Source organism: Columba livia, chromosome 2, assembly GCF_036013475.1.
Source record: "Columba livia isolate bColLiv1 breed racing homer chromosome 2, bColLiv1.pat.W.v2, whole genome shotgun sequence".
Taxonomy (NCBI): Eukaryota; Metazoa; Chordata; class Aves; order Columbiformes; family Columbidae; genus Columba; species Columba livia.
In genome coordinates, this window is record NC_088603.1 from 46,091,997 (window position 1) to 46,119,047 (window position 27,051).

At 36.9% G+C, this 27,051-nt stretch overlaps 1 protein-coding gene across 11 annotated transcripts in view; it reads left to right on the top strand.

Moving 5' to 3' along the window:
• The window catches only part of NEK11 (NIMA related kinase 11), a 92,225-nt gene that overhangs the window by 6,454 nt on the left and 58,720 nt on the right, over window positions 1-27,051 (top strand). For 6 of the 11 annotated variants that reach the window (XR_010470153.1, XM_065051696.1, XM_065051695.1 and 3 more), the window contains 4 exons: window positions 15,016-15,181; window positions 20,002-20,120; window positions 26,068-26,132; window positions 26,616-26,742. Coding sequence is in view for 10 of the 11 variants with exons in the window: in XM_065051696.1 (XP_064907768.1) it covers window positions 15,016-15,181; window positions 20,002-20,120; window positions 26,068-26,132; window positions 26,616-26,742 (477 nt within the window). In the remaining variant the exon portion in view is untranslated. Of the gene's footprint in view, window positions 1-7,567; window positions 7,635-15,015; window positions 15,182-20,001; window positions 20,121-26,067; window positions 26,133-26,615; window positions 26,743-27,051 lie in introns of all 11 variants that reach the window. The other 5 variants (XM_065051699.1, XM_065051700.1, XM_065051705.1 and 2 more) reach the window with 5 other exon arrangements.

Here is a 27,051-nt window from a genome sequence, read left to right on the forward strand (position 1 = left end):
GATACATTATTTTATTTAAAAATACTTGTTTCTTTAGGTGGTAAAATATACCAGAAGTCACATTCTCAACACTACTTTCGAATCAGAAAATAATCTCTTATGGAACTGTACTGGTTACTGTTTTTGTTATACTTTCCATTGGGAAGTAAATATTTGCTTTTGAATGAACAATTAGGTGGTTATTTTTCTTAATCTTCAAAAAGAATACTTCTAATACAGCTCTGAAATCACTTTGGCAGAAAAAAAAAAAGGAATTGAGATATTTAGGTCGCAAATGACCTCAGCAGAATTAGAAGTCTGTTTTTATTGTTTCATATGTGATCTAGAACATGCTGAGACAAACGTTATATACAGCATGAACTCAGCCACTGATGGTTTCCTGAATGTTGGTATAGTCTAAAGCACAGTGAAAGAGCATAGGAATAAATCGTAAGAATACAAATTCCTAAGAAGGGTGACATCTTGGATATTGGTATAGAAGCCATCCGGGGATATATTTCCATTTTCCATTAGTGCAATGTCCACAGAATGAGTTAATGCAGAGACTAGCAATAGTTATGTGATTTCATGTATGCTTAGCAAAGCTTTTGCATTCTTTTAGAAACAGTTTTTGGGCATACTTCATTACCCTTCAAGGATCTTAGCTGTCGACAGCCAAGTGTTATGCACAGAGTTGCTTCAGCTGGGGGGAAGAGTTGAGTATTTGGGGTATGCCTCAACTTAAGAGATTTATTTCCACATGAAACTCTCCACACAGAGCTGCTCAGGCCAGCAGCGCCTCCCTCTCTTAGAAGTACATGCCAGCTTCATGCTGACCTCCAGTTCTGTGTATGGATGGAATCAGGATGACTGACTTTCTGAAAGCACACTAGATCAGAGACGTCCACTGTCATATGGCTGAGTTTCATACTCTGTAAATAATAAGGTTACGAAGTAGTACTAGTGTAGTAGCATATGTAGGTTTCTGACTATAAGTCCCTCTTAAGTGTTATATGACACATTCCTTATCTGTTGCTTTAACTTCCTAATTTGTATTTTTTGTAAATTATATTATCTGGCAATCATTTATGTTCACAGTCCTTTGTGACTTCTGTAATTTTGCCTTCTCTTTTATTAGATGACTCTGAAAGCTTTTTTCATTTTAATTTTGCACTCCACCCTGTCTCAACTGGAAAATTACATGCTGCTATAAACAGCTATCAGTTAGAGGCATAGCTAAACACCTGAATGTCTGAGCCAGGAAAATCCCTAGTCATACAACATCTTCTTGTGGCAATGAATTCTGTTTTCCTTTAGAAAATAATAGTTGCAAGTCATTGTATATTCTTAAATATGCTTTCATAGGTTCGGCTCACATTTAAGTTTACTAAGCAATAGCTTCTCTGCTTGTATTGCTTGTGTTTTATGTTTTTCCAAGGTGTATTATCCACAGTGGAAAGGGAGAAAGCCAAACCAGTGATTAGTATTCTGGAGTGAGATGGTACCGCCATGAGGTTATTTCAGACTGGCTATTAGACTTAAGGATCGTGCTTACATTATTCTCAGGTACCTGCTTTGTGCAGATGTGATGAGTAACTTTTCCAGGTTTGATAATAATTTCCTAAAAGTTAAGGTGCAAGTTTTTGATTTGAGATAGGAAGTTATGCCATCTGCTATACCTCTTCTAGAAGGTATAGAAGGTATCATCCTGTTGGATGATTCTTACTGAGTATGACAGAAGGTTAAACATCTCACAGACAGAAGTTCCTGCAACTTACATGAAAAGAGGCAGCAGAGTAGAGAACAAAATGAATGCTCTCATAAAGACCAGAATCTGGGAGACTTGGCACTATGAAAGAAGTTCCTCATGTACTAGGCAATCCACACAGGAGAGATATCATCAGTTTCTTCCAGTTTTGGAAGGAACTATGGTCAGAATTTATATCATCTTAGACTCTGAAGTTAGTTAAACACAAGAGACATGTTTGTACAAAAGCAAGCTGTTTAGTTCCAGTTTACACAGAATGGTTTGGTTTGTGTATTATTTGATGTTTTCTCTGTCAGGTATTTGCAAATCTTCTTGTTTTGAGCTGGGTACTATACATTCACTAAAACTGAGATTGGATTGCTTAGTGTTGATACTGTCTTTCCATTCTAGTGGTCTCTAAAATGAGCTTTGGCAAATCTTTAATTTAAATTGCAAACTGATTAAGGTAATATGGAACTGGAGTCCAAATAAGGATAGGATTACTCCTGCAAATATTTGCTGTGTTTTTAATCTTTTCCTGGATTTGAATTTAATTTAGACATGATAGATGGAAATTCACATCCCTAGTTGCCCATTAGTAGACTTTCACAAATTTTAGAGGCTTTGGGTTTGGCTGTTTTAAGAAGAAAAAACAGTAGCTTTAATTTGGGTAAAAACTACTTGTTATGAGTTTTTGTTCATTTCCCCTTTATCTTTTCCCCTTTATCTTTTCCCCTTTATCTTTTGTGAAGTTGTACCAATAATGAAGTTGGGCCTAAGTGTCATTTTTTTTTCTTTACATTTGTATAATTCAGTGTCACTAGCAAAGGATAAACAGTGCAACTCAGTCGCTTTTCTAGACCCATGACTGCCCACTGTGCAATACTGTCTATTAAGAATGACTCTTAGCATGCATTTAGCACCTTTACCATTCTGGGATCTGAAAGCACTTTTCAGAGCTATGAAGTATTTTTATCCAGTTTGTGAATGGGCAATAAACAGAGAGGTTAAACAGTTCACCTGTGTTCATGTAGCAAGTCTGGGGAAAATAACTGGGCCAGTAATTGAGAAATCATTCCTTGATATCTGAATCTTGCTAAATATTAACAGACCTTTTAGTTATGCTGTAGATGCGCAGTCCTCATCTAGAGCCTAATACCGTGAGGGGCAGTTCTATAGTTTGGAAACAAGCTGTTCTGCGTGTGTGAGGAAGGAAGCCTGGTTTGTAGACTTGCATCTTCTGTTCCCTGAACTTACCACAAGGTGCCCTACTTCTTCCGTACACATTGTGACAGCATTCCTTTTTCTGCAATGTCCCCTGTTTTCTTCTGCTTCCCCTATTCATAGCTCCAACTTTTCTCTCCCTCCTTGTATCCCTCCAATATTTGTATTTTCCTTCTGTATTCCCTAATTAGTGGTTGGAAGAGAGACAAGTCAAGCCATGGTGGTCCCTGAGCACGTGCACAGGTGAGATGATCGGTACAAATACACTGGCCATTTGGCAGCTCAAACAATGTGTAATTTTTGAGATCCAGAGGCCACTACGATTCTTGCGCTTTCTACTTAGATAATTCAATAGGGTCATCTTAAGATCTGTGAAATTGCTCTCTTCTGACAGATTTGGTTGAAACTGGATGGTAGCTCCTGAAGCTGAGTAGTGATTGCTAGACAGGCAATTTTCTCCTGGGTAGACAAGGCTACTGAACCTTGGACAAGTGGAAAAAATTGGAAATGCTGGTGGGACAATTACGCTATGAATTCTGCAACTTTCCAGTGTAGTTAATATTTAATATTAATTAAATTAATTAATTAAATTAATTAACTTCAGTTCTTTGCTAACATGTAATATGTAGATGCTTTGAAGCTTATTAGATCTTATTTGATAGGAAATTCAAGTCACACCTATACGTGAATACAATGCCAGTTTTGTTGGCAAAGTTACAAATGAAACTTAATTAGCAGCTCTGTAGTTATCAAGCCAGTACTGTCTTATAAAGCTCTACCATCTCAATGGTCTGTTAAAATGCTATCTCTTCTGACAAAGAGAAGTAAGGCATTTCAATATTGTGCCTAGGAAACATTGTATGAATTTTGTAAATTAAGTGTCAGTGGAGCTTGCAATTTACTGGTAAATTCAGAGAAGACTTAATTTAATTTAAAAGTTGCCTTCAAAATGCAGGGCATCTGCAGGGTTTTGGTTTGTTTTGGTTTGGCTTGTTTGTTTTTTCCCAGATTGTTGACTTGCATATGATTTTGCAAAAATCTGTCACAATTTTTGAAGAGTTCGCTTTTGTTTCTTGACATCATGGACCTAGACCTACCCAAAATAATTAGATACTTTGGTTTCTATAAAGAAAGTGGCAGGATTGTACCAGCAATTTTACAACAAACAGTAATATTCCTGCAGTCACTTCTATCCCAGTCCCCCTGAGTAGTTTATCAGTTAATTATAAAAGGTAATTATGGTTAAAGACAAAGTCTTTTGTATCAGAGATTTCATTCAGCAGTAGTCTTGAAGGGCAGTGCTATCACTTATAGATAATGAATGTCCTAATCAATTGTGCCAAGTGAAGTTCTGAGTTAAGTTTCACTAATTCATAACCATGCATGGGCAAGCAGCTGCAGTACGCAGTAGGCAATAGGGGCTTTTAGTTCATAAATATTCACAAGGTATTTATATATCCCTGCGGTGGAAAGCACACGCTGCGAAGTGCTGAACTCCCTGGACTGCTCCTGTATGGGGTAATTGTGGGGTGTCAGCTCAACTTCTGCGTCTGACTTGCATTATACCATTAATCCAGACTCATGCTATGATTCCTTGGAAACTGCGGACTTAGCTGAATAATTTAGCACATGGCTTTCAATTATTTATGGCTTCTTATAACAAATGAAATAAAATCTAAAGGTGGAAGAGTTTTGTAATTTAGGGATATCCAAGCAACAATCAGCAGATTGCTGTGTCGTCAAATCCCTGTTTGCTGCCTGTTTGCTTCCCTGAAGGTATTCCAAGGGAATGGTTGTTTGATGCTGAACTGATTAAAACAGTAACAAATTACTCCCTGCCAGTTGTTGTGTGCATATTCATTTAGTAGTGCTCTTTGCCCTTTTTGTTCTCCCTCATTTAATAATAAAAATTAGATATTAAAACTAGAATCTGTTGGGTCATTTTAGTTTTGTGAAAGGATATTTGTGATCTCTTTGGAAACTAAAGGAAGGTGTGGTTCCTCTAGGACCTTCCTGATCGCTGCTTATTTTTAAATAAACTTTTCTTAGTGAACTATCTTTTGGTTGGTTCAGTCAAGTATGCCTCTGCTTCTTTGTGTAAGGCTCAGTCTACCACATATCAGCCGAGCTGGCATCAGTACTAAGGTGCAGAGTTGTTCTTGGCCTCCTATAAGAGACAAGAATGTTGACAGAGAGATCTTGCTGATTTAGCTAGAGCAGTTTGAGAAGTTTGCCTTCAGGAGCTTTCCACTTGCACGTCTGAGCAGGACTTTCATCCTGAGGGTGGTGAAACACTGGAATGGGTTGCCCAGAGAGGTGGTAGATTCCCCATTCCAGGAGACATTCAAGGCCAGGATGGACGGGGCTCTGAGCAACTTGTCCTTGTTCATTGCAGGGGGGTTGGACTAGATGACCTTTGAAGGTCCCTTCCAACCCAAACGATTCTATGACATTCTGTGAACAATGCTACAGGATACAAGACCGAGCTAAGTGTCAAAGTCTTTGCTGAAACCTCTGTAACAGGGACTGATGCCCTTGTGCCTCCATTTAAGAGTACACCTGCCAATGGAGGTTTGATAGAGTGAAACAGGGTATGTTTGGTTTCAATTTTGGTAAGCAGTTGCAGCTATGGCCACAATTGTTTCAGATAATTTCTAGCACAGGCCAGTATTGCTCCAGAGGCCAGGTTGGCAGCACTGGAGTCATTCAAAGCGGTTCTCACTGGAGACTGTGTGGGAAGGTGCATCAATCCCTACCTCCAGCCTCTGGTCGGTGCCCAGTTTTTCCTGTGGCTCAGCATCGCAATGGAGGGCTACTCCTGGCCTTTGGGACGTGGAGTTAAGGACCTGCAGACCTCCCTTTGCAGTGGCAATGTGACAGTGCCGAAGTACAGTGCAGGTACAGAAGGCAGGAGCTACCGCCAAAACCCACTACAGCTCTGCGTTCCTCTCTCCAGTAAAGCTTCGCTTTTACACAGCCACCCCAAAGCTATGAAAATGCACACACATACATCTTTGCAGAGGGATACTCTGCTAAAGTCAGTAGAACAGCAGAACTGATTGTTACAACACACAGGAATCCAAGAAATGGACAATCTCACACTGGAACTATTTAGAGCTCAGTGGAAGGAGTTTGGGAAGTCCCTGTACTGTGTAAGTCTCCAGTGGGGGCTGCAGGACAGCTTGACACCAGAGCACAGATGTGAGATTTTATCCTGCCCATACTGGTGACAGGTTCGGCAATTTAAAGCTACAGCTATGCTGTAGACCTTCGCACAAAGAATTCCTGAGTTAAAGTTCCTAGTTCCCTCGTTTTAAAAAAATGTAAAACCTATATTCTGTGGGTTCTTGGAGATCAAAGGGTGAGTATTCAGAACATCTCAGGACCTTTCATTCTGCTGGTGTAACATAGATGCCGGTGAAAATCCTCGGTAGCCATGTCTGATACAACTTTTACATCTGCTTTTACACCTCTCCTTTTAGTATACCTTTCTGTGACTAAGTAACCTACTTCTTCATTTTCAGTGAGATTTGTTGATTTGACTGGAGTGTATTCTGACTTCTAATTATTTAATGTACATGAGTGGGGAGGCAGAATTCCTTAAAGAAAATATTGCTTGGGTTTACTCTAAATCTCATCCCCCCACAGAGCTGAGCTCTTGGGAGCTCAGTGCTGCAGCACCTGCCACATTGGGATCTTACATGCACACAGTGAGTGATGCTCATGGATAAGTTAATTGTTTTTTTCAAAATGTTTACAAGCAGTGCTTTCAACATGGAGCAGAGAACTGTGCTTAAGGCATTGTTGGTAAATGACTGCCATGCACCTCAAAGAATCAGAGGCAGAATTTAATGATTTTGTGATTAAGCAAATGCCTTGAGATCACTTCTGTCTCATTCATTTTGTTGAAACTGATGTTTAGCATTTATGCATTTGCAAGCTAGCCGTAGTAAGACAATGGAGAAGTACAACATTATTACTTTAGATTAAACTATGACTACCTGCCTCAAAGATATAGTGTCTTTTTGCAATATTTGAATATGCCTGTCTATTGTATTTTGTTGCAGTTTACCCTTGTTGGCAAGGTGCTTTAAGTCTGCATCAAGGATACCATAGTTTTTTCCATGCAGTGCAAGACTTCTGGTTGCATTCAGTACATTTTAATTAGAATACTGCTGCAGTGAGTGGAATGAATTCTGGACTTTCTGATTTGCTGGACAGTCAGTGTATTTTTCCTTCTCTCTCTCTTTTTACTTTTTTTTTTTTTCAATTGTGCTTACACAATGCATTAGTAAATGTAATTCCTAGTTCACTGTTTCTCTTACATGCATGGTGTGCCCTTCATGTGTTCTAAAATAACTTCTCAGTGTTGCTGGGTAGTTGCTGTATTTTTGAATTGCACGTTTCACTGATTTCTAAGAGCACAGTATCATACTCAGGAGGGCTAGAAAGTATTATAATATTTAATAGATGTTATACTCAATTAATTTCCTCAGTATTGCTTGATACCCTTTGCCTTTGATTGCAGACTATTTAGTAATATGCTTTTGTAAAGCCATAAACTATCCTTTAATCTCTTTCTCCCCCTGCCTCTACCCCTTTTTTTTGGTACCGTAGATAATTCAATACATATCAGAAGCAAACACTGAAGGAGATGCCTGCTGGAAAGAGACATGTGGGAAGAGTGAGTTTTCTCATTAAAGTTGCAGCAATTAGTATTTAAATTACTTTTGGGAATTAGTTCCACTGGAGGGACAATACTGTTGACATAAATATCCTTGCAGTGTTGGTACGAACATAATTTTGCTTACAAACATATTTGCGTTCAGGAAAGAACCAATTAAATTCTACATGAGGAAATGTTTTAGTTGAATTTCTATGGAATATATTCTTATAGCGATAAATAGTGTGTCTGGTTTCCCCTCACAACTTCATGTTCTACAAAATTGTATTGTTTTCTGTAAATGGATTCATATAGATCAGGTGATACGAAGAAGCTCTTTCTTCAAAATTTCTAATTGAAATTGATTTCAAAATTTAAACTCATTCCTATACAAGTGCAATTCTTTTTGGCAGATGCTGTAGCCTGAGGCTGCAAGTTGAAAAAGTTTAACATGGCAATTGTAAGATGCTTAATCATATTATAATGCTTGAAAACAAAATGCTGCATCCAAGCTTCAATTCTCTAATGGTATCTCCTTTTCCTGAAAGGGAACATTAATTAGCAGAGAGCAGTTAACAGTGAAATGTATCAAGTATGCGTAATGAAATCGCAATGGAGAAATGCCTGGTTTAGATGATTTGCTCTTTGATGGAATTAAGTCTTCAAAGATCAGAGAATAAACAAATTATTTAGTCCTTGTCAGATTTCTCTCTCAAATTCCATTTAGGTTAGTGGCAGCATGACATTTAATTACATTCTTAAACAAGACTAAGCTGTAGAAAAAAGTATAAATGAACAGTAGATGGTGATAATGCAACACATAAAGTATAGCTAAGAAAAAGGTACATTCACAGGTATTTAGTCTGTACTCTATACTAATTTCTGATAGTTTTTCTGGGTAAACACAGATTTCTTCAGTCCAGTCAGAGTCTATTAGTATTTGATTTAGAGCTGAAATATATTAATAGACTATACATGTAATTAAATTTTCTTTTTTTATTTCAGTCAAGGAAAAACATTAGGTTTCAAAAATGTGGCTTTAGAGGAAAATTCTTCCTTTATTAATCAATGTCCTTTTTTTTTTTTGTACTTTTAATCAGTGTAGATGGCACCCAAAAATGTCACAAAGAATTATTCAAAATAAATACATTTGAATATCTAAATAAATGTTAATGTCTGCTTTTGTGAAGTAGTAATATGGCTTGCTCCGTTCTGTGGAGCATAACACAAGTACTCTGCTTTGCTTCATAATTATTGATTTTTTTCCAACGTTGGCACATATGGTTGACCCAAATTAATTTGAAGTATGCCCCTTTGTATATATGAGATTTTGCTCAGTGCAGAAGAAAATGATAAAAGCTCTATTCCTTGAAGCTAATTTATTTCAACAGTGTTCACTTTCATGATCTTGTCCCAGAAAACATATTCTCATTTCTTTGGGATACTAATTAGGAACCATTAACTTTCAAATAACCATAAACTCTTTACGTCATGAGCTGAACTGTTCAGTGTTAGTGAACATGTTAGAGAATTTGAAAATTAGACATCTCTGAAAATGTTTATAAGTTCTATAATTGTGACTTGCTGATGGAAATGAAATGTGAATCATCCGTTTCACTTGTAGATTTACGAAATCTCGTCACCACTCAAAGATATTTAAGCACTGTTAAATTCTTTAAAGTGCTTATTCAGAAAATGAAATTATATGTAATACACCTACAGATATTATAGTGCTCAAATAGCGGTTGAATTCTTGATGTTTAACTCAGGGATTAGTTCTTGATGTTTATGAATGTTCGTGAACAGCATGAATAGGCTATTTTGGAGGACAGTAAAAACCAATCATTGATTGTTATGGCTTTACCAATAAGTCAATAGTATTCATGGGATTGACAAAAGAAGCCCAGCATTTGAGTTAAGGAATTGTGCAGCAATTCTTAGGTTTGAAATGGATTTATGGCTTGAGTAGTAAATTAGTAACAGCCATGGGAATGATAAAAGGAGCCCACCATTTGATTTAAGAAGTTGTGTAGTAATCCTTAGGTTTGAAATGCTTTGGCTAATAAGTTTGACTAATGAGTAAATAAATGTATGTATATAAGTAGGAATAGCAAACAGCACTCATCATTTGTTTTTCATTGGAAGTGTGTAACGTTGATTTTCCCACAGAAATCAAGTGCTCTTAATTTACTGTGAGTGTTTTTTTTCATCGACTAAAACTAAGTACTTGTTCTAGGTAGGACTGATTTGTATATGCTGACTTGTTTTCATTTCATGGTCTCACCAGCTCCTTCTTTCCGTAACAGCTATATGAGTGTCTTTAAATTATCTGAGCATGCAGATCATGGTGCTCAAAATATAATGGATAAAATGTAAAGAAGAATTATTTGAATTTTTGATACTAAGCTGTAAACTGCAGGAAAGCTGGTCACTGACACTAGGCAGAGAAATCTGGTTAATATTATTAGTAACAGGATAGCTGTATGTAGACAGATAAGGACAAGGTGAAAATTACAATAGAACTAGAGGAAGAACCTAGGTGAGGGAAGTAGATTCCAGGCAAGAGGGTGTCATATAAAATCAATAAAGTATCTTAATTGCAAATAAAACCGAATGTGCAAATGTGCAAAAATGAGAGGTCTGAAAGGAAACATAAGGAAACTGTAATGCTTGATAGAGCAAGTAACTTTACATGAGGATGCTTTGTGTACACAGTAGAATGTCAATTCAAAGGGAATCTGTAATATCCAGATGTAAACTGTACAGAAAGGACAGTTAAGGTTGGGGGCAGGCAAGACTATATATTAAAAATTAGATTCCAGTAATATTTTTGTTGTGGAAGCTATCAATAGAAATTTAAAATTATTATTTTTGAACTACGCTGCCAGCTGTAATGTGCAAATCTCATAAACTCTGTGATAGTCTACAAAGCCACTGACTGTGAGAAGCAGTAGTCATGAGTAACTTTGTCTTGTCTGCATGCAGATGGTGTCCTTTTTACAGAATTTCCCAAACAAGCAGTTTTAATACGGTGGCAGCTGTTGTGCAAACTGGACTTGTGCATCAGGGTTGTTGCCTGTTCTTCCTTTTGATCTCTGTTTGTAGTATCATTCTTTCTCTGTTTGTTGTTCAATAAATATAACTTAAGAGATTATTAATTGGACAGGCACTCCTTTTATTTTATTTCTATGACCAATTTCAGATCCAATCACAGACAAGGTGATACATTTTTACAGTTGCAAGTGGTCCTTGTAATGAGGAGTTACCAGGATGAAGAGGTAGTGCTACAAAGGTCAGAGGGGATAGAAATACAATATGCAGTTATGGGTTATGCCACAACTCTCCATATTCAAGTCAGGATGACTTGGAAATATAAACTATGTGGAATGATAAATTCCCAGATTTGCACACTGATTACCTACTAGCAGGCCTTGCTTATGTCAGGCTGCAATTAGCTGACCTACTGCCTGTGTAAAATGAAGTTTCTTTTTAATTAAAACTTTCAAATTTTGATCATATGTTCTTAGAGCATACCCTATCTGTGGTAATCAAACCTATTTATTCTTGACATTTAAAGAGTTACATTTCTTTTACTTCATTATCAGCAAGCAAATGTACCTAGTCAATAATTCATTGTGCGGTTTACTCAATGAGCGGCGTGTGATTTGAGAAAGGCTGTCTTCTTTTAAGAATTGCATCCAATCCAATAAAGCAAATTATATAATAATAAAGTATGTCATGAATGTAAACAAATGCCAGATGGGTTTTAGAACATTTAGTTTTAGATCAGTGCAAATAGACTGAAATAAACACCCCTGTGGCATATTGTCAGTCCCTAGTAAAGCTCAACAAAAGGATTCCCACCGGGTGTTTATATCCTGGAGGATTCCACCTTGGTGCTTGTTTTCTCTTGTTTTGAGTCTTGCTCTGTTTATCCCCATTTGCTCCACATTATTGCACTTTCGGACATGGTGTGCTGGCCTGGCTGCGTGTCAAAGTGTGACCAAGCAAGCCAGCGAGGTTTTGCTGATGGAAACCAGAAGATGTTCCTGGGCAAGGTCTGTGAGCCCACTGAGGGCAGCTGCTTTCCACAGCGTGGGTAGTGGGCTTGTCTCTTGGGGTTTTTTTTCCCCACCCTTGCGGGGTGGATGGTGTTACCTGTACCAGATCCAGCTTCCTGCAGGATGGATGTAAATGGGGACAGCAGTTGCTTTTTACACTTAAGATGCGAATGCATTCACTACAAGACTCTTTCAGTTGTAGTCAGTTCAAGATCAAGTTCAGAGTGTCTTTGCACTATTAAATTGCAAGGCTAGAGGTTTTTTTCCACACAGTTAGAATCTTCTGTCCTGTATTTAGGATACCTGCTAACACTTCTGTAACAGTTTTCTAGTTGTGTTGCTCACTGACATTTTATCTTATTTTTAGGGGCGTGGTTTAGTGGTGGACTTGGCAGTGGTACTTGATGGTACTTAGTGGTTAGACTCAATGATCTTAAGTGTTTTTTCCAGCCTAAATGGTTCTATGATCTGCTATGTGTTGGTGTTCTAAATTAAGTGGAATTTATAATAATGAATAAATGAGTACATATGTTTTAGCATTATATCAAAAGGAATAGCTTGAAGTATTGCACTTGGAGGGCATCCAGACTTTAGTGGTGTTGCCTGATTTTCTGTATGCACTACTTAAATCTATGATTTCTTAGTTCATGCAAACAGTTTTTGACCTTTTAAATCCTGCCTAATACTTGAGTCCAAGTGGCAGAAAATATAGGGGCAGGTTTTGTGAAAAAACTTGACTTTCAGATGGACCTGTATACTCCAGATGGAGTCTTGACAAAATCTTAGCAGAAGAATCTCTTATTCCCAATATCTGTGCTAAACGTCCATGTCACATGCTTCAAAAGGTTTGCTTAAAATACTTCTTGTTACCTAACTCTATGTTTCTAAACTGTTCAATGCCTGCAGATTTTCAACTGATGATGCACAAGTACAATTCCTGAATTATGAGTACTCATAACTTACTCTTTATTATATACCAACCTTAAAATGCAGGTCGGATCATATAAACAGAAACACTTTGTCTCTTTCCAAGTATAGAGCTGGATTCTCTTGGTTGAGGGGAAGTGCAGTCAGGATTGTTTAGCTAGGAAAAGTTAGTTGTTTTCTTATGATTACTAACCTTTTTTTTGGTTAACTTATGGGTCTATTGGCCTATTTGACATCACCAGGGATGCCAAATTTGAGTTATATTAGGAGTCCTCTAAATAACAGAAAGTGCCCATTTTAGCTGCCCGTTAGGGTATAAGTAAATACTGAAATGGTGTAGAGTGAATTTAAGCATTCTGTAAGTTCTTTATGTATTGAGAAGTATAGTTGATTTACATAGATGAAATTCCGAATGAAGACCTTTAGCTTCATTGTTTTTCTTCTAAAGTTATAAGAAAAAGCCAGTTTAGAAGTCAAGCTATTCTTCATTTTCTCTGTGAGCCATCTGAGACCCTGCCATAACTTCTTTGTCAATATTTAATCAATGGAGGGTTTTTTAAATTGGTATTTTTAAGTACATTTACTAAAGTAGATACCAAAAGCTTTGCAGAAAATATGAAGTCAGGTTGTCATCTTGGAACTCAGTGAAATCAGACCTTATCTACATACAGAAACAGTACAAACATATGTGGCATGCAGATATGCCTCCTCTCGATTACACCACAAAAGTTTTCTTTCTAGATGCAAATGGCTTCCAGTTCTGGATATGAATTAGCATTGTGTTGCAGAAAACTGATACCTTATTTACGAAATACATTTTCCTGATTTGCTCTTCTGGGAATGAATTCAAATAAGAAAAACACCTGTCTTGTTGTCTGACAGCTGATGACAGCATCAAAATCACTGAGTGACTAAGATGACAACCTATCCCTACGCATCAACACATCAGGCTTCTATTGCTGTCTTGGGTATACAAGAAACTTGTAATAAGTGGTGTTTATTCTGTTTGTCAGTTCTGTGGTGTGATCTGTATGAAGGAAGGAATAATGTCCCCATGTCAACTGAAGATGAGAAGATTGCAGCAAGCATTACCTGTCTTCAGAGTACAAAACTTGTCTGTAGAGATGCAGACAAATCAAATGGCATGTTTTTTCATCACACTGCCGGATGGGGATTAGGCAAGTTTATGTAAAAAGTCATGCGTTGTTAGTCAGAAACTGTTGGCTGAGATTTAGGAAGAAATTTTCTTATGCAGAAATACAGCTTTTATTCCTTAGATCAGGTGAATTACTATGCTTTTATTGCTGTCATGTTTAACAACCGTGACTTTAGAACCATGCAGTATTGAATGGGAAATTACTAGAAGCCCTGTGAAGATATCGCTTCAGTGTGGAACTTACGCTCCGTGTATTCAAAAATTATTGGGAATCCATCACTGTTTCAGTAAAATACCATGATATTCTCTAACAGCCTCAAACGACTCTTTCAGATATAGACCAATGATCCATTCTTCAGCAGCTGGTAAAGTAGCTGGAAATGGCATGCCTCTGTGTGATGTGTTCCTTTTTTAAACATTTCATCAGGAAGATCCCAGCAAAGTATCTTTCCTCATAGTGCCTTGCGTTAAGGGTTTTTTCCAGGACAAGTTGACAGTAAGTTCCCCAGCTCCAGGCACCATGTAGAGCTAAGTCTGAACCCCGAATTCTACTGTAACATATTTGCATGTTAATGTTCAGGAATGTGAAAAATCTCTTTAATTATTTAGCCTTAGGAGATTTAGGGCCTCCTGAAACAATTTAGAGTTCTTTGAAACAGTGGAATTAGGCTTCAGCCACAAATCCAGAGTTGCACTTTCCACTTAGGGGTTCAGGTGAAGGGCAAACTGATCTTTAGGAAAAAAATCAGTGTCCTGATTTTATCACCAGAAAAACAGGCAGAGAGGTATTACACTGTGTGTGATTTTTCTCATGCTTCCATGGACAGACTTCAGCAGAAGAAGCAAAACCAACAGTTCCTTGCTACTCCATATTTAATGTCTGAATCTTGAGCATATGCTCTGAGTGGGTTTGAAATCACTTAATTTGTGTTTTTTTTATTTATGTTTACTGTTATACAGTAATCCATAGCACTGGAAACATGTCAAGGAGAAGACAGTGCACTAGGGAATTAGTAGGGAAAAATACTTCAAAATAGTATTTTTAAATGTTGCTTAATTGCTATGGTAACTAACATATTTATTTGGATTTTAATGTGTTCTCTTTGTTTACCCATATTTGCCTCATCATTTCATGTTGCCAAATACTTGGTTAATGTTATTAATTTACATTTAAAGAAATTATTATGCTTTTTAAGCATTATGTAACTTTTCTATTTTTCTGTTTTTACTAATATAGAGATTTTTTGTTTTCCTCTAGAAAGGTTCTAAAGGAAATCTCTGTTGGTGACCTGAAGCCTAATGAAACAGTCGAAGCAAATATGGAAGCACAATTACTGTCCAAATTAGATCATCCAGCCATTGTCAAATTTTATGCAAGCTTTGTGGAGCGAGACAGTTTCTGCATTATCACTGAATACTGTGAGGTGAGACTTGCAGATTACTTTGAAGAAACTTGACAGAATGCGTGTGTTGAAATATGGTCTTAAAAAAACCCTAGCCCAGTTTTCTTTAATGTTTTAGTTTGAATTTTTCTCTTATTTCTTACTTTTATCGCCTGCTACTTGTTAAGCATATTTAAAACAAGCAATATTACCTGCTCACATGATACTCCTAGCTCACAGACAAACCAGAGAAAATGAATTTTTAAATACAAGTTCATTTAATTCATTATAGTCACTATTACAAGAATAGTATTACTCAGAAAGGTTTTACCGTCTATGTAAGAGAGGATGAAACTGGGAGTACAGGGGCATAGCATGAAATCTGATGTAAATGAGGAAGGGAAAAGTCTCTTGTGATTTGGAGCTGATTGCAAGAAGCTTAAGCCTGATCATATGGATGATGAGTTGGTTAGAAGCATTGGCTTTATGAAGTGGAGAACAGTGTGAGTCAAAGATTAGAGTGTAGAGGATAGGACAGATATTAAAGCAGGATATACTACAGTAGTTACCAGGTTTTTTACTTCAGCATTTGGTTTAAAAACATATTGCTGGAATCTGTCTTGAGGCTTTAAAATAAGAATTTATACATATTTCAGCCAGCTTTTGAAGAGTTTATATAAAACAAGTGCCTACTTTGTATTAAAAATAGATGTGCTGCTTTTAAAAATATAATCAGTTATACTTACAGTGATCTTCTCATGAAACTGTGAAACAGACTTTTCAGCTGTGCTCTGCTAGACATTTGAAATGCTTTGGAAGCTAATGACCCTGGACTACTGGGTTACCTGTCCACCAATCAGACTTGTCTTAACTAATAGCATTTCTTCAAGCATTCAGCTTTGCTGTGAATAATTAAAGAAGTAGTATTCCTGCCATTCATTGCTTCCTTGGAACCTTTCTTTGATGACAGTTAAATGCCTATTTATTGCTGGGATTTTTAAAAATTAAATCTGAAATGCTCAATTCTGTTATGCAATCTGAATATTTGTTCACATATTATTCTAGCACCCATGTAGAAGTTCTTTGCATTGTTCCTTGAATGTCAGACAGCTGGGGCTTGTTGGAAATGAGGTATTGCTGTCTCTCTGTGGAAACCCAGAGCTCAGGACTGAAGAATTACTCTAACTGCCCAGATATTCCTGTGCACAAGATTCATTTTTCTCTCTACCAGTGGTAGAAAGTGGCCCAACACTAGATCAGCTAAACCTGTAGGAGCAAAGTTGTTTTGGACCCTGTTGTCCCTTAAACTAACCTCGGGGTGCCTCCGTGACATTTGGCTGTGCAGCTGAATCTTTTCAGTTTTGAGTCTTCTAGGTCAGGTCAGAATGACAGTGGGTCCACTAGGACGTGCTTCTGACTTTTTGCAAATGGACACACTACATAGAATCATTGCATTTAAGCAATTATGAATGCTCAGACAAGAAAAGTACAAAGCAAGGTTTTGCATAGTGCTATAAGGTTTCTTTTCTATTTTAGTAGAAGTATGTATAGAAGGCATGCTTTTGTATTTTCTTATCTATAACTTGCCTTTGTATGCGGTGGGATCTTTTTACCTAGAAGATGCCTGTTTAAATTGCACATAAAGTGAGACGGAGAAAAATGTATTGCTACCTGATCCTTGTTTGGAAGTTTAGTACATTCAGTTTCTCATGCATAGAATAATTACCAGATTGGCAGTAATTGGTACTCATGGGCAGAATCAAAACAAAGAATAAACATTAAGTTGGCATGGAAACAGAACTACCCTCTGAGCCTTATTCTGTTTTCTCCAAAGTACTGTGACTTATTCATTAGCCACAGTACTTTGTTCATTCTTGCATGAGTAACACAGAGCGAGCCTCCAATGCAGCTGCTCCGTGCTATACCTGTCCTGTGAACAAAAGAGAACATTGGTGTCCATTGCTCAGCTCAACATCTTTAATTATAACTTCATTAACTCAAAATTATAGAAAAGAAGTATATGTGTTCTGTTTTGATCTTCTTGTTGAGCTTCTTTGGCAGTTTTGCTGAATCAAAATCTTGTGGGAAATAGAAACATTGTCAGATAAATCAGATTTCAAACAAAATTGCCTTTGTGAACCTGGATTTTATTTTGTAACATAAATTAGACTTCAATAAAATACAGTTTTCACAAAGTAGTTACTTTAAAAAATGCATTGTTTTAATAGATCATAAACCAGAAGTAGTTGTACTTTCCCTCAGACAATTCTTTCTGTCTCTTCACTGTGGTCTCAGCTGTGATGTGAGTATACATACACTAAGGATATCTGAGCAAAAGGAACAACTAACGCAATCAGTGCCCGTTCATAAGATCAGCTCTAGATGCTAAGCTGTTTTAAATAAGTTACTGGTATATTTGATACTCTTGACATTTAAATAAAAACTGCAGCTTTGGAACTCTGTATGTACTTAATTTGTTAAATTCCTTAGGAACTTCATTACACTGACCTTCCAAAATGCAAAATTGGGTTAACAAATTTCTTCAGAATTTCGTGGCAGCAGTATTTCAGCAAATCTTTTATGATGTGTTCTTGTTTTCCTTTTTTAGACACAAAATCAAGGTTAAATTAATTGTAGGACATTAAGAACAGTCTTCTCTGCTTGAAGGCAAAAAGCTGTACAGTTACTTGAGGGCACATGTAGTACTTTATCCAACTGCTTTTGTTCTCTTTAGACCTTCTGAAGGAAATGTCCCCCAACTTAAGAGAGTATTCACTACCCTAACTCTGTAGGTCCTACACTTCTTTGCACATTTTATGGCAATGTGTGATTGTGAGAGGGGACATATTGGGACAGGGAAAAATGGTGATTAGAGCCTGCTGCACTTCATGTGTCCTCACCTGGATAGTATGTAGTCCCTTGAGGCCTGTAGCCAGCTGATACCCGTTTGAGCAGCCCGTGAGACTTGGGCTGTTGCTACAGTTGGCTCTGGATGGTCGGGGGCAGCTGTCTGGAATAGGTGAGTCATTATTTTCAAGGTGCATGAGTAGGCTCAGACACAGCCCATCTGGTTGCTGTGCAGCAGAGTATCCAGCAACGCTTTTTCTTTCCTTCCTCTTCTCTGCTGCAAACAACCACAGGGAAGCTGTTGAACATTTGGAGTTGCAAAGAGGAAGCAGCTGCTGAGAGCTCTGAGTTCCCAGAAGAGCTTCTCTCTGGGCTACAGTGGGGAGGCAGATGGAAAGCTGAAGCCATATTCCCTTCCCTAGTGAATGGGATGATTCAGTCATTTCAATTAAGATATTGCAGGGCATTGTCAGGGAACACTGTTTTGATATATGACAAAACGTATTTTCTTCTTTTTTTAAAACACTCTCACTCTTGAATGTTTTAACTTGGAACCTCAAGGACCGTAGAAATTACTGTAAATTCATGTTGGAGTACAGGACAGAAATATATGGATCTGCAAGGACAGAACCTCCTTATTTTGTAGCACTGTCGTGTTTGGAACTGGAAAACAAGAATTGCTGAGGAGGTCATAAAATGTTGAGGGCCAGCTGTGCAAAGAAGGGAAGGGTTGATGATTAGAAATGGTGGTACAGGTACACTTGTACAGGTTGAACTATTTTCTTGTATATGGCATATAAAACTTCTGATTTTATGCAGAATGGATAATGTAAAAGTAGTGATTTATGGAGGATAAGCTGTTCTAATGTAAGGCAATTAGTCACTAGAGTACAATGAGACCCACAGTCCCTTTTCTCTGGGATTAGTTACCTCAACACAGTACTGGCCACTAATATGCATTCTTGTAGACAAAATCTATTATTTTATTATTATTTTATAAACCGGATAAACAACCATCTGACAACCATCTGTCTATTTTTTAGCAAAATGAACGGTTTTCACATGTCTCCTCAAAAACCTCTTTCATCGTGCTGTAGTTCAACTGATTTTTTCAAATGTCTGAGTTACAGTTCTCAATTTGTCTTTTTCAGTATATACTTTCTGTTGTTTGTTTTTTCTTTTTTCTTTTTCACTGCCTACTGTGTGTCATATTGCTCCATTTCTAGTGTTCAAGATCAACTGTAGTTTTAATGAAGTATTTACAATAACACATGCTACAGATTCTTGAAGCTTTAATTCTGCTTTGTTTCTGGCAAAGGTGAGTTTGGAAGAGGGGCAAAGTATAATTAAAGAGACTGTATTTCAGTTCTTAAGAGAACAGTATGGTTTCTTGGATGCTGACATGGTTATTTCAGCATAATAAATGAGTGTGTCCCTTGATAGTGCAATGCTTGACTTAAGCAGAAGTGCTGTTCCCAAATTTTTGGACTTATTTGAACCAGTCGAGGCAGATTCATTTTACTTGATTTAGATGTCAGTCATTGCAGGCCATCATTATAAATCTTTGCAGAGAAACAGCATTTCTACAACATAATCCATCCCTTCCTAAGGTAGACAGCTAGACGTGAGGATAATCGCACTGTACAGGTGCCTGTTTTTCTGTGTTCACTATAAAGGAAGGTTGAGGTGATCAGCTTGGATGCACAGGTCTGACACTGGGTGACATGAAATGAGAACAGTTGAAAACTTTGATGATAGTATGTAACACTAAGAGAAAACTGACCTGCTTTCCCTGTGCAGCCATACTGCTTGATCTAATTTCGATCCCATTGTGATCCTCTGTTGCATATGCTTTTGGTCCCGGCAGAGTTCAGAATTCACGTGAAAGTGTTAAATTTATAGGGTATGTGGTAGGGAGCCCGAAAGTCTAAGAAAGTGGAGTCCTGTATTTTGATGAAGGAGAACATATTTAAAAACTTACTTTAAATGTACAAATATGTTGTGATATTTTTCAGGGTGGCGATCTAGACTTTAAAATTCAAGAATACAAAGAATCTGGGAGGATATTCACCCAAAGACAAATACTAGACTGGTTTATACAGTTGTTACTCGGAGTCGATTATATGCATGAAAGGTACAGTAGTTTAATATGAGAGCATTTAGCTTGGGAGGGGAGTGAATAGTTGCAGATACTCAAACAGAAATGAAACTGTATGGATTGTCTTGTACTGGTATAAAGTCCTGTTCACCAATCTGCTGTAGTATACATCATATACCTAAAGTGTAATTAATTATCTATCCTGCAAAAACATCATATATTATATCTTTTAGCAATACAGTGGTATGTGTTTTTCTGCATTAGATACACTTTTTTGAAGAGCCAAGTGAAAAATTTAGCACAGCAGGAACAGTTCAATTGTTAGAATAAAATGGATTAAAGGGTTAAAACAAAGTGAGCTTTTTCAAGGGGAGTCAACAGGATCTCCTGAAGGTATTTAATGTGAAGAATCTGATATATATGCTTGGTTTACTCCCACTAAAATCAGTGAAGTTACATCCATACATTATTTGAAAACAGACATTACTTTTAAGAGGACATCAAAGATTAACCTATAAAATTGCTGCAGGTCATCCTGACAGTGACGTGTGGAGATCACGCTTGATTTGAGCAGGGGCAGATACAGGTGAATACCTACCTGGTCATCTCTATGGGTGTATTTCTTGCCTGTAATGTCACTTAGGCAGGCTGACTCGAGTTTTAAACAGTTCCCTCGTTGCCAGTCTACCAGACATGTGCACAAGCCCTGTCTGGTCCCCTTTCCACGTCATCCAGCGTTGTCACCTTTAAAGTAGGTGGGACTATTTAACATGGTTTGAGGACTTAGTGCTGTGCTGATCCGGGAGCCAATGGCCAAGCACGCTGCATCCTGCACTGATTGCTGAAGAACAGCCGAGCAAATGGGAAGACCAGGTTCTTTTCCCAGCAGCTTTTCAGGAACAGTGAGCCAGTCAAAATGAACCTGCCTTTCAGCAACTTCTCCTTTTCTGTCTCCTCCCTGTTGCTTTTGCCTATTGACAGCTCTGAAATGTCACATTAATGAACAAGACAGAGAATCCTTTCTAAAGAGTGTTGTAGTGCAAAAGTCCAAGATTTTTCATCCTGCCAAACTGAACTATTTGAACTATTATTCCTATTAAACTTTTAGCAATAAGAATGTCATTGCTGCAAGGACTGGCTGAGCAGAGGCTAAGAATGCTTGTCTGTAACCACCTGCATGTTTTGGGCAAATGAGCTAATATGCCTAAAATAATGGCCTACATTATTAATACAACTGGAAGGGAGAAAATGTTTACATTTGAAGAGTAGGTTGCACCCAGAAACTGGAGATGAGTATTCAGTTCTTTTCAAGTTGAATGTAAACTAGAATCCATAGTCTGCTATCCTGCTTGAGTACTCGGAAAACAAGATTATTATGCACTGGTTGAAGGTGAAAACACCAAATTGCTGTAGCTGTTTCAGATATTTTTCACAGCAGGGCTTGAGCCAAATTTGGTCATCTGAACTTGAGTTGCAACAGAGCAGTAGGTATAGTCACTAAGACCAACCATTTCTGAGTCGAGCTGAAGTACATGGGATACCTTTGACCTAAACTGGTAGATGCCTAATGAGTTTTTGCACCTATGGTGTCAGACTGTAGCAGAAGAAGAGCAGAGTGAATTGCTGGCCAGGATTCAAAAGCAAAATGCAAATTTATCCAGGGCTGGTACCTGATGAGCCACCCCCCAAACTGCAGTGATGGGTGTCCAATGAAGGCAGCTCTCTTGGGATGCTGTGCCCTTCAGCATTTACCTCAGGTGGAAGGGACAGGGGCAAATGAAATTTAAAATCCTGACCAACCTGTGGGTTGGGTTTTTTTTCCCTTCTCAAACTCCAATATAACAATTTATCATTAAAAGTTTTGGTAATCTGGAAAGTCTACTTTTGGTGGAATCTTTTCTTTAATGTACCTGTTTAGAGGATGCAGACTAATGCAGAATAATAACACTGCAGATGGACTAGGTGATCATTGTAGGTCCCTTCCAATGGAACTGTTCTGTTTTATTGTATACATTTATTCTTTTTGTCTTTCATTTTCTGTAGTTCCTCATGCCTCTTTTATCTCTTGTTTTCCCATATGTCCTTTTTGTCTACTCTTCTCTCTATTTTTTTTCCCATCTCCTACTTGTTCTCAAATAAATCTTTAAAAAAACCTTATCAATGAACATTATTTGGTAAATATGTTTATTAAATTACTGGGTTTCCTGAAAAGTCGTTTAGTTCTCCAGAAAGCAGCAATTTGATTTTCCAAACAGCATTTCATTTTCTCTCTTTGAATCGTAGCTATTTAATAGCACCTATCCTGACACATACAAATGACTTGACAATTTTATTTTTGTTTGCATTTCCTCTATTGTATTATGTGTTATTTGACTATATGCACATTAGAAAATTTAATCTTTATCTTACTAGTTTGTAGCCAAACAATAGATGAAATGGAAAAGGCTAGGCTTAAAAGAATTTAATACTACTTAGAGCAATTAATTTGAATTATTGAAACATAATAACAGCCCTCTGTTTATGTGTAGAGAAGTCACACACAATCTCTTCTCTACTGAGATGGAAAAAAGCTGTAATATATGTTAGAACTATGTTCTAATGCAAATAAAACTTTGCCCTAGAATTAGAAGCTTGAAGTGTTTATTACCTGTGAGCTGGACTTCCTCGTGCCATTCCTTACAACATTCACTTGCTGTGGATGGGAGTTTTTATTCCAAAGCAGCAAAAATTCTTATTTATGGTTTTAGACATAGACTATTCACTTTCTTGTCCTTCTTGCACAGCTTTCCTTGAACTTCTGCAATTTTTGAAAAGTCTTATGCTGGAAACTTATTTTAAACTCGGACTTCTTCACCGCTCGAGATTGTTTTTATTTTTCTGTGATAATAAAGGTTATACAGATAAGACATTCCTGTCTTTTACTTATGCTTCATAAATCCCAAAGGGGGCATGAATATATTATGGTCATTATGCAATCTACTGGCTATTTTGCATAATTGAAAGGATTTTTTTAATTTTAAACTTGAAAGCTAAATTATCTAGGATTAAATAGGTTCATTCCTCATCTGTCATTGATATAACCAGAGAGGGAAGTAAAGGAGCAGCAACGTATAATAGTTCAGTGGTTTTGTCTAGATGGGGACAGCATGAAACCATCATCTACTATCTCTGACACATTTGTAGCCCATTACATATCAGTGCACAAAATTGATTCCCAAGCAATCAGGCAATGAGGCCATTGATTCATTTAACCTCAATTTGAAGAAAGCTGACCATTATGTTATCCATCACTTTGCTAATCTTTATGAACAATATGCCAACACAGAGATTTTTATAAGGTTACAGCTTATGCAAAAAAATCTGTTGCTTTCACTGTACAAGACAGCAGGCTTTGCTCAAGTACTTTATCTGTCTTTGCTAGTACAGGGTTCAAATTTAACCAGAACTTTGTATTTCTCTTCAGATAGAGGTAAGTGAAATTAATTACTGAACATTTCATAGCAATAAACTGCTTCATCTTAAATCAGCTTCACTTGCTGGTGTCTTGCAGAGGAAGCTTTATTTAAGGAGGCTGCCCATTGCTCAGTGCTTTGTGCTGCTTTTTCCTGGCTATGAGACAGCAAGCAGGTAGTCTATAGAACATAGGCATGGGTGTATTTATTGACCAAATTGAAACAGTCCCTAAGTATTAATTTCTACGCAAAATATCAATAACCACTTCACTGACTCTCGAGTTATACTAAGTTTTACTGGAGTCCAGTTAATTCATGTTACTTTTATAGGTCAGTCTCTTGTTACAACAAAAAACCACACTTTTTCTTAAACTGTATTTAAAGTGCATTCTCAATATTTATGTCTTACTAGAATTAAAGTAGTCAAGGTTTCAGCTTTTAACTTGTTTATCTTCTGACACATCCTGGCAAAAATAAGGTGGCTTGCATTGAGAGACATCATCAGGGGAAGTACTGAAGAATCATCCCAATTATTTCTTAGGTATATTAGTATATAATAGCATCTTATAATTATTGGTAATGCAAATAATTTGCATAACATTTTCATCAATATATGTTGCAAGCATTATATTCTAATTCAAACTAATGTAATCCAAACGTCTTCTTTTCATCTCCTTTTCAAATAATACGTTATTGAAAGATTTATGGATAGTTTTTATGTATCAAGATACTTGTTATTCAAATCACAGATATACAGGAAACTTTTAGGTTCAAAGATTCTGTGGTTGTATTTCTACAAAGTAGTAATAATAATAATAACAATAATAGTAATAATAACAAAAAGGTTAAAACCCCCCAATACTCAACAACAATATGCAAGAAAAATCTAACTTGGTGAAGTGAAGTACTTTCAAAGGCTCAGTGTGATGAATGGTAAGGAAAGACTTTATGAATCTAAATTAACAGAGCAAGATTTATATAAAACTATGTGTATATATAGGTTTATGAAATAATAATAAATATCACCTTAGCTCAAATTCCTTACTGATGTAATGTATGATGAGTGTACATGTATTGCTCAAAAAAATTGCCAAATACAGAACAAATTATTTATAAACATCAGAGGAGGCAGGCTTTCATTTTTCCCTATGTGCATACCTTTCTCTACAAGTGTTACTTTCAGGGCAAAACTGCAAATATTCCCATAAGAAGCATAAAGAACTTTTTAATGTCCCATAAAAATAGTAAAGTTTCCTTTTCATGCTCAGTGTATGTGCATACTACAATGTCTTCTAGTAGTTATTTTTCGCATTTTTCTCATTTGTGAACTCAGTATATTGAATTTAATGATATTTTGTCTTCTTGCAAAAATTATTTTCAAATGAGTTACAAACTAAATTGCTTATTTGTGCTGTGGAATGCGTATTTTCTAGTCTTAATATGGAAACTATTTGGAAATTATTTCAGTATCTCAATGCATAAGACTTTAATAATTCAGTAAAATTGGACATAATACTTGAGGATTGCTCAAGAAAAATTAGAATCTCTTACTATATTTGTTTTTCCTGCCCACATCTCAAGAATCTTAAAGCATCAGATGCTTTTGTTACCTGTCCTAAGTGGCTGAATGTCTATGGTCTTTTTATTAGCAAATACAGTTTCTATAGCCAGTATGTACCAAATGCTATTCTAACCTCCTCCTGAGCGGAGCTGATAACTGAGTGTTATCAAGCTATTTAAAAGTGGATGAGTTCTTGTTTAGATGAGGTTGTAGGGAACACTTTTGGAAGGATTATTAACAAGAAATAATTGAGAACGGGTTTTGTATACCATAGAGATATTTTATTTTCCTAAGGGTCTGGAGAATTACTACCACATTAAGATTTCAAGGAATTGAGAAGATGCTGTTTGTCCCCACATGGTGTGTTGCTGATGATGGTTTTTTTCAGTCTTTGATGGAAGAATAAATCTGTAAAAGCTAGTTGTCCTTTTCCTTTTGATCTCTGTCTTTGCAAAGTTCTTTTATCTCCCACACCATTACTGTAAGAATTTGAACTCCTAGCCTAGTCTATGTACATATTTGTCTTTCAAGTAATACATTTTCTCTGAAGGGGAGTTCCATGAGCTTTGAGAATCTCTTATTGCTGTTTTTCTCATCCCTTGTTCTATCCTGAGACAACTCATTCTCCTGGCAGAAAATAAGACTTAATGCTTTTAAGAAGAGTTGGCTAGGAAGACTTGCCTTTCTCCCTTCCTCTGCAGCTCATGTTAAGCCCGTATTTGTGTTCTCAAGCTGGGATCCCTGGGTGCATTTTTATTACCCTGGCTGCACGTGGGTGTCTGTGAATGTGTCTCTGTCTTTACATGAAGCTCCTTAATGCCACCATCTGTGCATTGTCACTTGCAGGGTTAGACTGTAGCGGTGCTGAGCTGGTGTTCCTAACAAGGAATGAAGAAAAAACTTGAGGTACTTGATGCGTGACTGTGAATGCTTCAAGGTGGATGAGGTTGAATTTCCTTTTATATTCTAGGCGAATACTTCACAGAGATTTGAAAGCCAAGAATATATTTTTGAAAAATAATCTTCTGAAAATTGGTGAGATTTCCATAGTTTTAAAAGATATATTTTAGTATGATAGGACTGTCTAGCTGACATTTTGTCAATAAGGAGATTTAAATAAAGTCATGTCTGATATAGCATTTTGTTTTGTGGTCAAACATTTATTTGACAGTCAAACGCAGGAATAGGGGCCTTGAGAAGCAATGAAATCTCCAGCTTTGAGGGTGCTTCAGGCTTGACTGGACCTGGATCTGAGCAGCCTTCTGTAACTTTAAAGTTGGCCTTGCTTTGAGCCAGGGGTTTGAATTAGGTGACCTTGTGAGTCCTCTTCTATAGTTCTATAATATTCTTGTGGTTCTGTTATGAAGAATTGTAGATTTTTTTCCCCCATATTTTAAAATTCTGGCAATTTTTTTGACTTACGGTCATTTTATTGTGCCTAACAATAAACACAAAGAGTTTATATTAATAAATGTAGATTTATATATTTTATAAAGAGATTCTACTTCCTACTTTTAGGGGACTTTGGAGTTTCTTGTCTTTTGATGGGTTCATGTGATCTAGCAACTACATTTACTGGGACACCATACTACATGAGTCCAGAGGCACTGAAGCACCAGGGATACAACACAAAATCTGACATTTGGTGAGTACTAAGCATGCTATTTCGGTTGTATTAGGCATTTATTTTCTAGCCCTCTGTTTAGAATATTTAGATATTTGACTCTATTTAGAAATTACTTTATTTTATTTTATTTTTTTAAACGGCTCTGTCAGTAGGATGCTCACACTACTCCAGTAAAACTATTCAGGGACATTTGTGTCATATGTTGCAATTTGAATGCTCTCTCTTTGTGTTAAGAAGCATGTAGTTTACTGTTATTTTGGGTTGTCTCAGACTTCAAAGGAGGGTAAGGTTCAGGTCCAGCCTCTGCCATGACACAGGCTGATTGTA